The 18,253-nt window shown below is 35.9% G+C and overlaps 1 protein-coding gene across 6 annotated transcripts in view; it reads left to right on the top strand.

The window, feature by feature from the left end:
• The window catches only part of DNAH8 (dynein axonemal heavy chain 8), a 453,252-nt gene that overhangs the window by 152,869 nt on the left and 282,130 nt on the right, over positions 1 to 18,253 (top strand). For all 6 annotated transcript variants that reach the window (XM_077161688.1, XM_077161686.1, XM_077161689.1 and 3 more), the window contains one exon: positions 17,056 to 17,188. In XM_077161688.1, coding sequence (XP_077017803.1) covers positions 17,056 to 17,188 — 133 coding nt within the window. The remainder of the gene's footprint in view (positions 1 to 17,055; positions 17,189 to 18,253) is intronic.

Raw genomic sequence — 18,253 nt, forward strand, 5'->3', positions numbered from 1 at the left:
CAGCAGCAGAAGATAACTGTCCACGCTCAAAAGACTGAGAATATGGCTCAGTCAAAGGAACAAACCAATAGCTCAAATGAGACACAAGAGCTGAGACAACTAATGCTGAATATACGAACAGAAATGGAAAACCTCTTCAAAAATGAAATCGATAAATTGAGGGAGGACATGAAGAGGACATGGGCTGAACATAAAGAAGAAATAGAAAAACTGAAAAAACAAATCGCAGAACTTATGGAAGTGAAGGATAAAGCAGCAAACATAGAAAAAATAATGGATAGCTACAATGATAGATTTAAAGAGACAGAAGATAGAATTAGTGATTTGGAGGATGGAACATCTGAATTCCAAAAAGAAACAGAAACTATAGGGAAAAGAATGGAAAAACTTGAGCAGGGAATCAGGGAACTGAATGACAATATGAACCGCACAAATATACGTGTTGTGGGTGTCCCAGAAGGAGAAGAGAAGGGAAAAGGAGGAGAAAAACTAATGGAAGAAATTATCACTGAAAATTTCCCAACTCTTATGAAAGACCTAAAATTACAGATCCAAGAAGTGCAGCGCACCCCAAAGAGATTAGACCCAAATAGGCGTTCTCCAAGACACTTACTAGTTAGAATGTCAGAGGTCAAAGAGAAAGAGAAGATCTTGAAAGCAGCAAGAGAAAAACAATCCATTACATACAAGGGAAACCCAATAAGACTTTGTGTAGATTTCTCAGCAGAAACCATGGAAGCTAGAAGACAGTGGGATGATATATTTAAATTACTAAAAGAGAAAAACTGCCAACCAAGACTCCTATATCCAGCAAAATTATCCTTCAAAAATGAGGGAGAAATTAAAACATTCTCAGACAAAAAGTCACTGAAGAGAATTTGTGACCAAGAGACCAGCTCTGCAAGAAATACTAAAGGGAGCACTAGAGTCAGATACAAAAAGACAGAAGAGAGAGATATGGAAAAGAGTGTAGAAAGAAGGAAAATCAGATATGATATATATAATACAAAAGGCAAAATGTTAGAGGAAAATATTATCCAAACAGTAATAACACTAAATGTCAATGGACTGAATTCCCCAATCAAAAGACATAGATTGGCAGAATGGATTAAAAAACAGGATCCTTCTATATGCTGTCTACAGGAAACACATCTTAGACCCAAAGATAAACATAGGTTGAAAGTGAAAGGTTGGGAAAAGATATTTCATGCAAATAACAACCAGAAAAGAGCAGGAGTGGCTATACTAATATCCAACAAATTAGACTTCAAATGTAAAACAGTTAAAAGACACAAAGAAGGACACTATATACTAATAAAAGGAACAATTAAACAAGAAGACATAACAATCATAAATATTTACGCACCGAATCAGAATGCCCCCAAATACGTGAGGAATATACTGCAAACACTGAAAAGGGAAATAGACTCATATACCATAATAGTTGGAGACTTCAACTCACCACTCTCATCAAGGGACAGAACATCTAGACAGAGGATCAACAAAGAAATAGAGAATCTGAATATTACTATAAATGAACTAGACTTAATAGACATTTATAGGACATTACATCCCACAACAGCAGGATACACCTTTTTCTCAAGTGCTCATGGATCATTCTCAAAGATAGACCATATGCTGGGTCACAAAGCAAGTCTTAACAAATTTAAAAAGATTGAAATCTTACACAACACTTTCTCGGACCATAAAGGAATGATGTTGGAAATCAATAATAGGCAGAGTGCCAGAAAATTCACAAATACGTGGAGGCTCAACAACACACTCCTAAACAACGACTGGGTCAAAGAAGAAATTGCAAGAGAAATTAGCAAATACCTCGAGGCGAATGAAAATGAAAACACAACATATCAAAACTTATGGGACGCAGCAAAGGCAGTGCTAAGAGGGAAATTTATTGCTCTAAATGCCTATATCAGAAAAGAAGAAAAGGCAAAAATTCAGGAATTAACTATCCATTTGGAAGAACTGGAGAAAGAACAGCAAGCTAACCCCAAAGCAAGCAAAAGGAAAGAAATAACAAAGATTAAAGCACAAATAAATGAAATTGAAAACATGAAAACAATAGAGAAAATCAATAAGGCCAGAAGTTGGTTCTATGAGAAAATCAATAAGATTGATGGGCCCTTAGCAAGATTGACAAAAAGAAGAAGAGAGAGGATGCAAATAAATAAGATCAGAAATGGAAGAGGAGACATAACTACTGACCTCACAGAAATAAAGGAGGTAATAACAGGATACTATGAACAACTTTACGCTAATAAATACAACAATTTAGAGGAAATGGACGGGTTCCTGGAAAGACATGAACAACCAACTTTGACTCAAGAAGACATAGATGACCTCAACAAACCAATCACAAGTAAAGAAATTGAATTAGTCATTCAAAAGCTTCCTAAAAAGAAAAGTCCAGGACCAGATGGCTTCACATGTGAATTCTACCAAACGTTCCAGAAAGAATTAGTACCAATTCTCTTCAAACTCTTCAAAAAAATCGAAGTGGAGGGAAAACTACCTAATTCATTCTATGAAGCCAACATCACCCTCATACCAAAACCAGGCAAAGATATTACAAAAAAAGAAAACTACAGACCAATCTCTCTAATGAATACAGATGCAAAAATCCTCAATAAAATTCTAGCAAATCGTATCCAACAACACATTAAAAGAATTATACATCATGACCAAGTAGGATTCATCCCAGGTATGCAAGGATGGTTCAACATAAGAAAATCAATTAATGTAATACACCATATCAACAAATCAAAGCAGAAAAATCACATGATCATCTCAATTGATGCAGAGAAGGCATTCGACAAGATTCAACATCCTTTCCTGTTGAAAACACTTCAAAAGATAGGAATACAAGGGAACTTCCTTAAAATGATAGAGGGAATATATGAAAAACCCACAGCTAATATTATCCTCAATGGGGAAAAATTGAAAACTTTCCCCCTAAGATCAGGAACAAGACAAGGATGTCCACTATCACCACTATTATTCAACATTGTGTTGGAGGTTCTAGCCAGAGCAATTAGACAAGAAAAAGAAATACAAGGCATCAAAATTGGAAAGGAAGAAGTAAAACTATCACTGTTTGCAGACGATATGATACTATACGTCGAAAACCCGGAAAAATCCACAACAAAACTACTAGAGCTAATAAATGAGTACAGCAAAGTAGCAGGTTACAAGATCAACATTCAAAAATCTGTAGCATTTCTATACACTAGTAATGAACAAGCTGAGGGGGAAATCAAGAAACGAATCCCATTTACAATTGCAACTAAAAGAATAAAATACCTAGGAATAAATTTAACTAAAGAGACAAAAAACCTATATAAAGAAAACTACAAAAAACTGCTAAAAGAAATCACAGAAGACCTAAACAGATGGAAGGGCATACCGTGTTCATGGATTGGAAGACTAAATATAGTTAAGATGTCAATCCTACCTAAATTGATTTACAGATTCAATGCAATACCAATCAAAATCCCAACAACTTATTTTTCAGAAATAGAAAAACCAATAAGCAAATTTATCTGGAAGGGCAGGGTGCCCCGAATTGCTAAAAACATCTTGAGGAAAAAAAACGAAGCTGGAGGTCTCGCGCTGCCTGACTTTAAGGCATATTATGAAGCCACAGTGGTCAAAACAGCATGGTATTGGCATAAAGATAGATATATCGACCAATGGAATCAAATAGAGTGCTCAGATATAGACCCTCTCATCTATGGACATTTGATCTTTGATAAGGCAGTCAAGCCAACTCACCTGGGACAGAGCAGTCTCTTCAATAAATGGTGCCTAGAGAACTGGATATCCATATGCAAAAGAATGAAAGAAGACCCATCTCTCACACCCTATACAAAAGTTAACTCAAAATGGATCAAAGATCTAAACATTAGGTCTAAGACCATAAAACAGTTAGAGGAAAATGTTGGGAGATATCTTATGGATCTTACAACTGGAGGCGGTTTTATGGACCTTAAACCTAAAGCAAGAGCACTGAAGAAGGAAATAAATAAATGGGAACTCCTCAAAATTAAACACTTTTGTGCATCAAAGAACTTCATCAAGAAAGTAGAAAGACAGCCTTCACAATGGGAGACAATATTTGGAAATGATATATCAGATAAAGGTCTAGTATCCAGAATTTATAAAGAGATTGTTCATCTCAACAACAAAAAGACAGCCAACCCAATTACAAAATGGGAAAAGGACTTGAACAGACACCTCTCAGAAGAGGAAATACGGATGGCCAAGAGGCACATGAAGAGATGCTCAATGTCCCTGGCCATTAGAGAAATGCAAATCAAAACCACAATGAGATATCATCTCACACCCACCAGAATGGCCATTATCAACAAAACAGAAAATGACAAGTGCTGGAGAGGATGCGGAGAAAGAGGCACACTTATCCACTGTTGGTGGGAATGTCAAAGGATGCAACCAGTGTGGAAGGCAGTTTGGCGGTTCCTCAAAAAGCTGAATATAGAATTGCCATACGACCCAGCAATACCATTGCTAGGTATCTACTCAAAGGACTTAAGGGCAAAGACACAAACGGACATTTGCACACCAATGTTTATAGCAGCATTATTTACAATTGCAAAGAGATGGAAACAGCCAAAATCTCCATCAACAGAAGAGTGGCTAAACAAACTGTGGTATATACATACGATGGAATATTATGCAGCTTTAAGACAGATAAACTTATGAACCATGTAATAACATGGATGGACCTAGAGAATATTATGCTGAGTGAATCCAGCCAAAAACTAAAGGACAAATACTGTATGGTCCCACTGATGTGAACGGACATTCGAGAATAAACTTGAAATATGTCATTGGTAACAGAGTTCAGCAGGAGTTAGAAACAGGGTAAGACAATGGGTAATTGAAGCTGAAGGGATACAGACTGTGCAACAGGACTAGATACAAAAACTTAAAAATGGACAGCACAATAATACCTAATTGAAAAGTAATCATGTTAAAACACTGAATGAAGCTGCATCTGAGCTATAGGTTTTTGTTTTGTTTTGTTTTGTTTTGATTTTACTATTATTACTTTTATTTTTTTCTCTATATTAACATTCTATATCTTTTTTCGGTTATGTTGCTAGTTCTTCTAAACCAATGCAAATGTACTAAGAAATGATGATCATGCATCTATGTGATGATGTTAAGAATTAATGATTGCATGTGTAGAATGGTATGATCTCTAAATGTTGGGTTAATTTCTTTTTTTCCGTTAATTAAAAAAAAAAAAAAAAAAGAGAAGGGATAATTGGAGATGAAGGGATACAGACTGTACAACGGGACTGGATATAAAAACTCAGAAATGGACAGCACAATACTACCCAATTGTAATGCAATTATGTTAAAACACTGAATGAAGCTGCATGTGAGGTATAGGTTTTTTGTTTTTGTTTTTTTTGTTTTTTTTTCTTTCTATTATTGTTTTAATTCTTATTCTGTTGTCTTTTTATTTCTTTTTCTAAATCGATGCAAATTTACTAAGAAATGATGAATATGCAACTATGTGATGTTATTAAGAATTACTGATTGTACATGTAGATTGGAATGATTTCTAATTGTTTTGCTAATTCTTTTTTTAATTAATAAAAAAAAAAAGTAAAAAAAAAAAAAAAAAAAGAAGTGGCTGTGCCCACAAGATTGGATTAGGATTAAGCCATGGCTTTTCTAGGGTACATAATACTTTCAAACTGAAACATCAACAAAAACAAAAACCTTCCCACATTTCGCTTCACTTAAACATTTGGAGCTAAACTTCTCCAGATCCTCACATGTGCTACCTTCCCTTTCCCATTTCCCATTAACTTTTCCCCCTCAATTTCTGGCTCTGGTTTCCACTATTTATTTACTTATTTATTAATATTATTGAGACATAATTCACATACAATGCAATTCACTCATTTTAAGTGGAAAATTCAGTGGTTTCTAGTATATTCGCAAAGTTTTGCGACCATCATCGCAATCAATTTTAGAATATTCATCATCCCCAAAGAAGCCATGTGCTCATTAGCAGTCACTCGGTATTTGCTCATCACCCTCCAAGAACTAGGCAATCACTAATCAACTCCCTGCTTCTATAGATTTGCCTGTTTGGGATATTTCATATAAATGAAATCCTACAATATGTGGTCTTTTGTGACTGGCTTTTTTCACTTAACATAATGTTTTCAAGGTTCATCCATATTTTCCTATGTATCAGTACTTCATTCCTTTTTTGCAAAATAATAACTCAATTGTATGGATATACCACATCTTACTAATTTATTCCATCAGTTCTTGGACATTTGGGTTGTTTCCAGTTTTGGGCTATTATAAATAATGCTTTTATGAACCTACAATGCACAATTTTTATGTGGATATATGTTTTCATTTCTCTTGATTATATACTTTGAAATGGAATTACTGGGTGTATTGGTTTGTTAAGATGTTGGAATACAATATACCAGAAATGGAAAGGCTTTTATAAAGGGAATTTAGTAAGTTACAAGTTTACAGCTCTAAGGCTGAGAAAATGTCCAAATTAAGGCAACAACAAGAGGCTACCTTCACTCAAGAAAGATTGATGCTGTCTGGAACACTTTTGTCAACTGGGAAGACGTGTGGCTGGCATTTGCTGGTCTTTGTTCCTGATTCCATTGTGTCCAGATTCTGATGCCAGTAGTTTCCTCTCTAAGCATCTGTGAGCCTTCAGTTAACTCCTCTGAGACACAATTCTGAGTTCTTGCTTACTTAGCATTTCTTAGGAAGGCACATGGTGATGTCTGCTGGGTTCCAAGCATCTCCAAACATCCATGTCTCTGTCAGCTCTGACACAACTGTTCTCCAAGTGTCTGCATCAGCAATGAGCTTTCTCCAAGACGTTTCTTCTTTTAGAGGACTCTAGTAACACTAATCACCTGAATGGGTGGAGTCACATCTCCATCTAACCAAAAGGCCACACCCACAATTGGGCATGCCTCATCTTCAAGAAGATAATCTCCTAAAATGGTCACAGCCACAACCAGGAACACTACCTTTCTGTCAAGATAATCTAATCAAAAGTGTTTCCACCCTACAATGTTGAATCAAGATTAAAGGATATGACTTTTTTGGGGTTCACAGCCCTTTCAAACAGGCACACTGGGTCATATGTCAAGACCAAAAATTTTGAAGAGCTGACAACCTCTTTCCAAAGTGGCTACACAATTTTACATACCCATGAGCAGGCTATGAAGGTTCCAGTTTCCCTATATCCTCACCAACACTTATTTGACTTTTTTTCAGTAAAGATGTTCTTGTTGGTGTGAAATGACATCTCATTATGATTTTGATTTACATTTCCCCTATGGCTAATGATGTGAGTATCTTTTCATGTGCTTATTGGCCATTGAACTGTCTTCTTTCAGAAATTTCTATTCAGACCTTTGTTCATTTTTTAATCATGTTGTTTGTTTTTTTTATTATTGAGTTGTAGTAGTTCTTTGTGTGTTCTAGACAGGAGACCCTTAGCAGATATATGATTTGCAAAAATTTTCTCACATTCTGTGGCTTGTATTTTCAGTTTCTTTATGAAAGTACAAAAGTTTTCAATTTTGATCATGTCCAATTTATTTTTCTTTCATTGTTTCTGCTTTTGGTGTCTTAAGAAAACTTTGCTTAATCCAAGCTCACAAAGATATACTCCTGTGTTTTCTTCTAAGAATTCAGCAGCTCTTATGTTTAGCTCCATAATCCATTTGGGGTTAATTTTTGTTTATGGTATAAAGAATGGATCCAACTTCATTCTTTTGCATATAGATATCTGGTTTCCCTGTACTATTTTTTAAAGTTCTATAACTTTATTATATATGTGATATTGGAAATATAGAGAAGACTTTATATGACATTTTCCCATTTGTCCTTTAGCCATATTCTTTTCAATAGAGTTTAAATGTTTTTTTTTTAATTTCATATTATTTTGTTGAGGTTCCAGGAGATATCAGAGAAGTGCAAAGATAAATATGTGTGTTCAGATTGCCATGTATGATTAGTAGTGTCTAGCTTCTTTCTTAGGGGATTTCAAAGTGCAGAGGTGTAGGTAAACACATCTGCTCAGTCTGCCACGTTCAGCTGGGAACATGTGGTTGTTTAGCATGTGCTTTCCCTCCTGGACTAAAGTTGCTGTAATCCACTGTTGTCATTCCAATGTTTAGCACTGTGTTGAATAAATGAAAAGTGATGGAATGAATGGAGCAAGGTCAGAAGAGTTGGTGGGGTCAGAAGAGAGAATGTCTTTGGGAAGGGGAAGGTATACCATTTCCTATGAAACTGAAAAAAAAGATGAGAATGGGTTCAGAACAGGTGAGGTGATATATATGAGGGAAGGAAATTTAGAAATATATCCTTTAATAATCCATTAACCAAGAGAACAACACATGGGCACAATACATGGGAAATATGGGATCTCTCAAGGCTTGTGTGGACAAGCTAGACAGTCTTGGGTTCTTTCACAGATATGTTTTTTTTAAAATATTTTTAAATTGTGAAATATAGCATGTATACAGAAAAGTAATAAATTTCAAAGTACATAGTATCAAATAGTTATTATAGAACAGATTTCAGAGTTTGGTGTGGGTAGCAGTTTTACAATTTTAGATTTTTCCTTCCAGTTGCCCCAAGACATTGGAGATAGAAATAAACCTCAATATAATGCTTCAGCAGACAGACTCATTTGTTAAATCCTATCTTCTCTACTGTAACTCATCCTTCTCCTGATTATTAGGGTTACTTGGGCTATACCCTTTCTAGTTTATTCATGTTGGAAAGGGGTGCCAATAATATGTGATAGGAGGATAGAAAAAGTTGATGTTGTTGGAGCGACTGACCCCTCTGAATTTCAGGACTTATCTGGCCTAGGAACCCATCTGGAGTTTGTAGATTTCTCTAAAGTAATCTTAGCGTGTGAAACTTTTGTAGAATCTCAGATAAAGCTCTAGGTGCTCTTTAGGGTTAACAGGAATGGTTTTGGTTGGGATTTGGCAAGTGTGGTAATTAGCAATATGTAGCTGAAGCTTGCATAAGAGTAGCCTCCAGAATAGCCTCTTGACTCTTTTTGAACTCTCTTAGCCACTGATACCTTATTTTGTTACATTTATTTCCCCCCTTTTGTCACAGAGTCATTGTCAATCCCATGGTGGCAGGGCCAAGATAATTCCTGGGAGTCATGGCCTAGTGTTGCCAGGATGTTCATGTCCCACGTTGAGGGGAATGCAATGATTTCACTTGCAGAATTGGGGGAGGCAGGGGGAGACAGAGAGAGACAGATAGAGAAAGACAGAGACAGAGTCAGAACCTAAACCTCTCTTCCTTTGGTTTCATACAGTAGGTGAAGTTCGAAAACACGTACAATGTCATCCTTATACCTTTGTTCTAGTTTGCTAGCTGCTGGAATGCAGTATACCAGAAATAGAAAGATTTTTAAAAAGGAGAATTTAATAAGTTGCTAGTTTATAGTTCTAAGGCTGTGAAATTGCCCAAATTAAAAAAAGTCTATAGAAATATCCAATCTAAGGCATCCAGGGAAAGATACCTTGGTTCAAGAAGGCCGATGAGATTCAGTGTTTCTGTCTCAGCTAGAAGGGCATATGGTGAGCATGGTGTTGTCTGCTAGCTTTCTCTTCAGGCCTCTTGCTTCATGAAGCAACCCAGGAGACATTTTCCTTCTTCATCTCCAGAGGTCGCTGGCTTGTGGACTCTGTGGTTCCCTCATCCTTCTGTTGTGGTTCTGCAGCTCTCCTTGTTCTCAAAAGGAACTCTCCAAAATGTCTCCTCTTTTATAGGATTCCAGTAAACTAATCAAGACCCATGTAGAATGGGTAGAGACACGTCTCCATCTAATCAAGTTTAATACCCACAATTGATTCACATCTCTGTGGAGATAACCTAATCAAGTTTACAACCTATAGTTGGAAACCTGTAGAGATTAGAAGAAACTTTTGTTCCCACAAGATTGATTAGGATTAAAATTGATAAAGCCATTAAAACATGGCTTTTCTAGGGTACATAAATCCTTTCAAACCAGCACACTGCTGTATTCTGATTTACCTTAATCCTGACACTATTGGCTTCATTCTTATTTCTAATTGAAGCCTGATCTCGCTCTCATTTTTAACAGTTGTTGTATGTAACAATGCTGACTTCCAGAGCTGCAGAACTCCAACTCTGAATCTTAGGGGTTACACAGGTAGCCCCAGTTCTAAGGAGATACCAGGTTATACAAATATAGCAGAGCATCTCAAAAATCTAAAAATACCATTTATAGCTCTGGACTAAATATGACTACTATAAGAGCATACAATCTAGGCCCCAGTTGTCTTTTAAGTATTTCCTAAAAGAGACCATACAATATTTGTTCTTTTGTTTTTGGCTTATTTTGTACCGCATGATGTCCCCAAGGTTCATTGACCTCATATCATGCCTCATGACTTTGTCCCTTTCTGTAGACACACAATATTCCACCATATACATACACCACAGTTTGTCATTTTACTTCTCAGTCACTGTATCCTTCAGCTACCTCCTTTCATTGAGCATCATGTATAATGTCCACAGTCAACAATCTATGTCTCATATTATCCTCAGTTGTACAATCATCAACACTCTCAATTTTAGACAATTTTCATTGCTCCAAAGAGAAAAATAACCAATAAACATACCCTCACCAAATAGAAAATGCAAACCTCCCCTTAACTCTTGTCCCCCCCTCCCCCAATTATTTACCCCTGGTATTGCTGTGATACTTTGATCTATAGACCATAGCCTGCAATAGTAGTTTTTCCCCTATACCCCTTTGTTTACTTTTTGTACAAGATTCATACCTTTGAAGTAGTTCATGCAGGAACTTATTTATATTTGTAGTGTTAATTGGTGGGATTCATGGCTCCACTCATCCCCTTTCAATCATGTTCACCTTCAATATGGCAATATTACTTATAGACCCACTAATGAACTGCCTTCACTTCTGTCCATTCCCTTACATTAAAAGTTCAACCTCTTTAGATGACCGTTCACCCTTCTCTAGCTTCTCTGTATTTCTAGGTCCCCTATATTCAACATTTTAAGTCTCTAAGTTTACCTTTACTTAGATCATAATAGTGAAATTGTACAGTATCTATCCTTTTGTGGTGTCTGAATTATTTCACTCAGCATTATGTCCTGAAGGTTCATCCATGCTGTCAAATGCTTCAGGTCCTCATTTCGTCTTATTGGTGCATAGTATCCCGTTATATGTATACACCACATTTTGTTTATCTGCTCATGTGTTTATGGGCACTTGGATTGTTTGCGTTTTTTGGCAACTGTGAATAATGCTGCTATGAACATTGGTGTGCAAATGTCTGTTTGTGTCACTGCTTTCAGCTCTTCTGGGTATATACCGAGTAGTGGTATTGTGGGGTCATAGGGCAACTTGATATTTAGTTTCCTAAGGAACCACCAAACAGTCTTCCGTTGTGCCTGTACCATTATACATTCCCACAAGCAGTGCATAAGTGTTCCAATTTCTCCACATCATCTCCAACATTTGTAGTTTCCTGTTTGTTTAATAACAGCTATTCTTATAGGTATTAGGTGATAACTCATTGTAGTCTTGATCTGTATTTTCCTTATTGCCTGTGAAAATGAGCATCTCTTCATGTGCTTTTTTAGCCATCTGTATTTGCTCTTCAGAAAAATGTCTATTCACATCTTCTCCATTTTATAATTGGGTTGTTTTTTCTTTTGTTGTTGTTGAGTTGTATGATTTCCTTATGAATACAGGATATCAAACTTTTATCTGATTGTGATTCCAAATATATATTTTTTCCCATGGAGTTGGTTGACCACCTTTTTAACAAAGTTTTTTGAGGCACAGAAGCATTTTATTTTGAAGAGTTTCCATTAATTTACTTTTTTCTTTTGTTATTTGTGCTTTGCGTATAAAGTTTATGAAGCGACCTCCTATTACTAGGTCTTGAAGATGTTTCCCTATATTTTCTTCTAGGTGTTTTATGGTACTGGCTCTTATGTTTAGACCTTTGATCCACTTTGAGTTAATTTTTTTGTATAGAGGGTGTAAGGTAAGAGTCCTCTTTTATTCTTTTGACTATTGATATCCTGTTCTGCCATGCCCATTTATTGAAAAGACTATTCTGTTCTAGTTCAGTGTATTTGGGGACCTTGTCTAATATTAATTGACCATAGATATGGTGGTCTAAATTTGCACTCTCGATTCTATTCCATTAGTCAAGGCTTCTATTTTTGTGCCATTACCATGCTGTTTTGAGCACTGTCACTTTGTAATGAGCTTTAAAATCAGGAAGTGTTGATCTTCCCACTTTGGTCTTCTTTTTTAGGACATCTTTAGCTATTTGGTATCTTTTTCCCTTACTAAATGAATTTGATAACTAAACTTTCCAAGTCTTCATAGTTGGTTATTGGAATTTTGATTGGTATTGCATTAAATCTGTAGATCAATTTGGGTAGAATTGACGTCTTAACTACATTTAACCTTCCTGTCCATGGGCAGGGCATGTCTTTCCACCTATTTAAATCTTATTTGATTTCCTTTAGCAATGTTATGTAGTTTTCTGTGTATAGGTCCTTTACATTCCTAGTTAAGTTTATTCCTACATACTTGATTCTTTTAGTTGCTATTTTGAATGGGATTTTTTTCCTTAATTGTCTCCTCAAGTCATTGCTTCTATATAGAAATATTAGTGATTTTTTGCACAATAATCTTGTATGCCACCACTTTGTTGAATTTGCTTATTAGTTCAAAAGCTTTGTTGTAGATTTTGCTGGATTTTCTAAGTATTGTATCATGTCATCTGCAAGTAATGAAAGTTTTACTTCTTCCTTTCTGGTTTGGATGTCTTTTATTTCTTTTTCCTGACTGATTGCTCTAGCTAGAAATTCTAGTACAATGTTGAATAATGGTGGTGACAGAGGGCATCCTTGTCTTGTCCCTGATCTTAGGGAGAAAGCTTTCAGTCTCTCTCCATTGAATATGATGCTGGCTATGGGTTTTTCATATATGCCCTTTATCACATTGAGATAGTTTCCTTCTATCCCTACCTTTTGAAGTGTTTTTATCAGAAAATGATGATGAATTTTGTCAAATGCTTTTTTATCATCAGTTGAGATGATCATGTAAGTTTTCCCATTCGGCTTAGTAATGTGCTGTATAACATTGATTGATTTTCTTTTGTTGAGCCACCCTTGCATTCCTGGTATAAATTCCACTTGGTTGTGGGGTATACTTTTTTTATGTGTTGTTGAATTTGATTTGCTAGTATTTTGTTGAGAATTTTTGCATCTGTATTCATTAGGGAGACTGACCTGTAGTTTTCCTTTCTTGTGTCATCTTTACCATTTGGGTATTAGGGTGACGTTAGCTTCATAAAATGTGTTAGGTAGTGTTCTATTTTCCTCAGTTTTTTGTAAGAGTTTGAGCAGTGTTGGTGTTCTTTTGGAATTTGATAAAATTCCCCTGTGAAGACATCTGACTCTGGGCTTTTCTTTGTAGGAAGATTTTTGAAGACTGATTGAATCTCTTTACTTGTTATCGGTTTGTTGAGCTCTTCTAATCCTTCTTGAGTAAGTGAACCTTGTTTGTATGTTTCTAGGAATTTGTCCATTTCATCTAAGTTGTCTAGTTTGCTGGTGTATAGCAATTCATAATATCAATAAGAAGATAAGAGTTTTTATCATTTCTTTAGGTTCTGTGGTAATGACCCCCCTCTCATTTTTTATTTTATTTATTTGCATCCCCTCTTTTTTTTTTTTTTTAAATTTTTGCTTTCTCAGCCTTGCTCAGGGTCTATTGATTTTATTGATTTTCTCAAAGAACCAACTTTTAGTTTGATTCTTTCTATTAGTTTTTTGTTCTCCAGTTCACTCATTTCTGCTTTAATCTTTGTTGTTTTTCTTCTTCTATTTGCTTGGGAGTTAATTTGCTCTTCTTTGTCTAGTTCCACCAAGTGAGCCATTAAGAGCTCTATTTTTGTTCCTTTTTAATATAGGCATTTAGGGCAGTAAATTTTCCTCTTAGTGCTGCCCTTGCCATATTTTCTGATATGTTGTATTCTCATTTTCATTTGTCTCTTGACATTTACCTATTTCTGTAGCAATTTCTTCTTTGACCCATTTATTATTTAGGAGTGCGTTATTTAATCCCCATATATTGTGATAGTTCTGGTTCTTTGGTGGTTTTGATTTCCATCTTCATTTCATTGTGATCAGAGAAAGTCCTCTGAATAATTTCAATCCTTTAAAATTCATAAAGATCTGTTTTGTGCCCCAGCATATCATCTCTCCTGGAGCATGTTCCATAAGTACTAGAGAATTTGGGATATAATGATCTATATATGTCTTTTAGGTATTAATTTATCACATTGTTTAAGTTCTCAGTTTCCTTGTTGATTCTCTATCTGGTTGTACTATCTATAGAGCATAGTGGTGTATTGAAGTCTCCCAGTATTGTTAAAATGTCTATTGCTCCTTTCCGTTTAGCCAATGTTTGTCTCATGTATTTTGACACTCCTTAATTTGGAGTGTAAACATTTATGATTGTTATTTCTTTTAGGTGAATTGTCCCATTTATTAATATGTAGTGTGCTTTCTTGTCTCTTATGACATCTTTGCATTTAAAGTCTATTTTGTCTAATATTAGTATAACTACCCCTGCTTTCTTTTCATTGCAGGTTGCATGGGACATCTTTTTCCATCCTTTCTCTGTCAATCTATCTGTATCCTTGGGTCTAAGATGACTCTCTCATAAGCAGCATATAAATAGATCTTTTTTTTTTTTTTTTTTGCATGAGCAGGCACGGGGAATCGAACCTGGGTCTCAGGCATGGCAGGCGAGAATTCTGCCTGCTGGGCCACTGTGGCCCCCCCCAAAATAGATCATATTTTTAAATCCATTCTGTGAATCTGTATCTTTTTAAGTATTGAGTTTAGTCCATTAACATTCAAAGTTACTACTATGAAGGCATTTCATGAATCTACCATCTTATTCTTTAGTTTTTATTTCTTGGATCTATATATTATTTTCCCTCTTTCTCTTTTTATCCTTTATGTTAACCTATGTGTACTCTTCAATGCTGTACCCTTCTCCAGATCTCCTTTTCCTCTTTTTTTTTTTTTTTCAACTGACAGAACTACCTTTCTTATTTCTTGTGGGGCATGTCTCTTGTTGACGAATTCTCTCAGCCTTTGTTTGTGAAAAAACTTTTTTTCTCCCTCACTTTTTGAAGGGCAGCTTTTCTGGATAAGGAATTCTTGGCTGGAAGTTTTTCTTTCTCAGGATCTTTTTGATTTTTTTTTTCTTTTTTATTCATTTTTTTCTCTTTCAGGATCATAACTATATCATACCACTACCTTCTAGCCTCCATGGTGCTTTTTAGTAGTCCGAGCTCAATCTTATGTGGTTTTCCTTGTATGTGGTGAGTTGCTTTTCTCTTGATGTCTTCAGGACTTTCTACTTTTCTTCAACATTTGACAGAGTGATTAGTATGTGTCTTGGAGTAGACCTGTTTGGATTTATTCTGTTTGCTATACATATTTATGTCTTGGATATGCATATTTATGTCTTGGGAAGCTTTCCCCCAATATCTCCTCAACTGATCTTCTAGCCTTTTACTGTTTTCTTTTCTTTCTGGGACACTGATGATTCTTATATTTGTGTGCTTCATGTTGTCCATCCTTTACCTGAAATCCAATACAAATTTTTCTGTCTTTTTTGCCATTTGTTTTTTTGTGTGTTCAAATTCAGTTGTCCTGGCCACTAGTTCTCTTATTCTTTCTTCTGTCTCTTCAAATGTGCTGTTTTGTGTCTCTAGTATATTTTTAATTTGCTCTACAGTATCTTTCATCTCTGTGATATCTTCTGTTTTTCTATTGATTCTTTCGAATTCTTCTTTATGCTTTTCTAGTATCTTCTTGATCTCCTTTATGTCATTAGCCAACCAATTGAATTTATTTACAAGCATTGTGTGGCTATCTTTGATTGGTTGTTCCAAGTCTGTATCTCCTCTAGTGTTTTAATTTGGGCATTTGACTGGGCTATAACTGCCTGCAAATTCATATGCTTTATGATTTTCTGTTGGCTTTGAGGGTTGATGGTCTCAGTAGGTTATTTTGGAAGTTGATTTCCCTCACTTATCTAAGGTTTTGTGTTTTCTTGGATTTCCTGTTCCCATCTTTCCAGAAGTCTGCAGATGTGTTTTTGAAGGCCAAAAATGGTTATTCTCAGACTTGTTTTCCTCGTTCCTAAAATGCATGAACATTGTGGAGACATTCAAAGGCTTATTCAATTTTATAAGCTAGTTTTCTTTTCTGAATTTGAGTAGTTCTGAACTTATTCCTCAAGCCTTTGCTGACTGGTGGAAAACTTCAGGAAGACAAAGAACAGGGTCTTAAAATCAGACAAAGTTGGTTTCAATTCCTGATTCTTACCATCCACTGTGCTAAGAATCCTTTCTGAGTCTCGGTTTTCTCGTTGGCAATAGTAATGCTACCTAGCCCCATAGGATGTGGTTTAATTAAATGAGCTAATACATACAAAGCTCTTAAATTGCTGCTTAGTATTCAGCACTGTGCTTGTTTATAATCTTTAGCCCATTTAAATCTCAAAATAACACTTGGATTATCCTTTATGAATAACCACTTCTCACTTTCCATTTTTGATACCTCTGTGCACTCCTTCACTCTTCTTTTTTTTCAACCACATGAATGTGAAGGTAGAGTTCTGTGTGTGCATGAGTCAGGTGAAGGCCGAAGAGTTTGGATCTTCCTTATTTTTCCTCCTTTTCTTTTCTTGAGCTTTAGCTCTTCCTTTAGCCACTGACAGTTTTGGATCTGAAACATAATGCTTTTGGTAGCTATCTCTAGTTATTTTCAAGTGAATTTAATTATAGTTTTACAAATTAAATTCATATTAATAATTTTCACAGTGCTTTTATGTGTCTGGAAATTAATAGTCATTTCTTTCTTCCGTAGACATACACAAAAGATTGGGCTGAAGTTTTAAACCGCAAAAGTAAGCATGTGGAAGAAGCTGTCAGAGAACTTATCTCAATATTTGAGAAAATTTACGAAGTTAAGTACAGTGGGAAAATGAAACATTTACCAGGTAATTTCTGTAGTGATAAAGTTTGAGTTACAAACACTACAGACGTGAGTAATTTGCTCATGGTCATCACTGACCTCCTATGCAACTAGAACAAGTATTTACTCCCTCTCCTGGAGGGAAGGATCTGTGTTTAATATGTTTCTGATGCTCACAATTTGTGCATACTAAATCTGCTGTCACGTCTGAAAGTAAACTCCTAAAGAGGATTTTAACATCCCATAATGTAGTGATTATGGGTAGAGTTTGGAATCAAAATGACCTGGATTCAAATTATGACTTTGCCATTTTCTAGCTGTATGTCCTTGAACAAGTCATGTAGTCTCTCATAGCACATTTAGTGCTATGATTTAGAGAGGTACCTAAGGCCATCTACCCAGTGACAGAACTGGGATTGGAACCCAGGCCTGTCTGACCATGAAGCTGCTCTACTGCCTCCTTTTTGAGTTGAAGAGATAGCAAGTCTAGTTTCCCTCTTATTGAGGGCTTATTGAATATAGAAATACATTTCTATATTCAGTATAATTGATGTCATTTCCAACTCTGGATATTTGGCACTTGTGTTGGGGGCATTCCAGTGCAGTGACTCACTAGAAGAACTCTCTGGACTCAGCCTGCTGTTGTACTCACAGGTAAGATTTATTACAACAGAAGGATACAAAGAAAAATCAGCAAAAGGAAAGGGTGCATGGGGTGATGTCATGGGGAAACCAGGCCCAAGCTTGTAAGAGTCCTCTCCCAGTGGAGTCATGTGAAATGTGCTTAATTCCTCCAGTAATGAGTAGGGACAACATGTATGAAATGTATCTACCAGTGACGCTCTTTAGAGAGTTAGTGTCCAAGTTTTTACTGGACATGTAGGTATCCTCTGCCTTAGCACATACTGAAATTCCAGAATCCCAGAAGGAAAGAAGGTGTTCAACATAAACCACATTGTTTATAGAAAACAATTTAGGACACTGAACCCTTCTTATCAGGTAGGGTGGTTGGAACCCTCCTGAAATCCAAGTTCCCCAGTGCCTGCACGCCTTTCAAAGGATAGCACTCCCAGGCCTGCTGTGTTGACTC

The sequence above is a fragment of the Tamandua tetradactyla genome, chromosome 5, assembly GCF_023851605.1.
Source record: "Tamandua tetradactyla isolate mTamTet1 chromosome 5, mTamTet1.pri, whole genome shotgun sequence".
Lineage (NCBI taxonomy): Eukaryota > Metazoa > Chordata > Mammalia > Pilosa > Myrmecophagidae > Tamandua > Tamandua tetradactyla.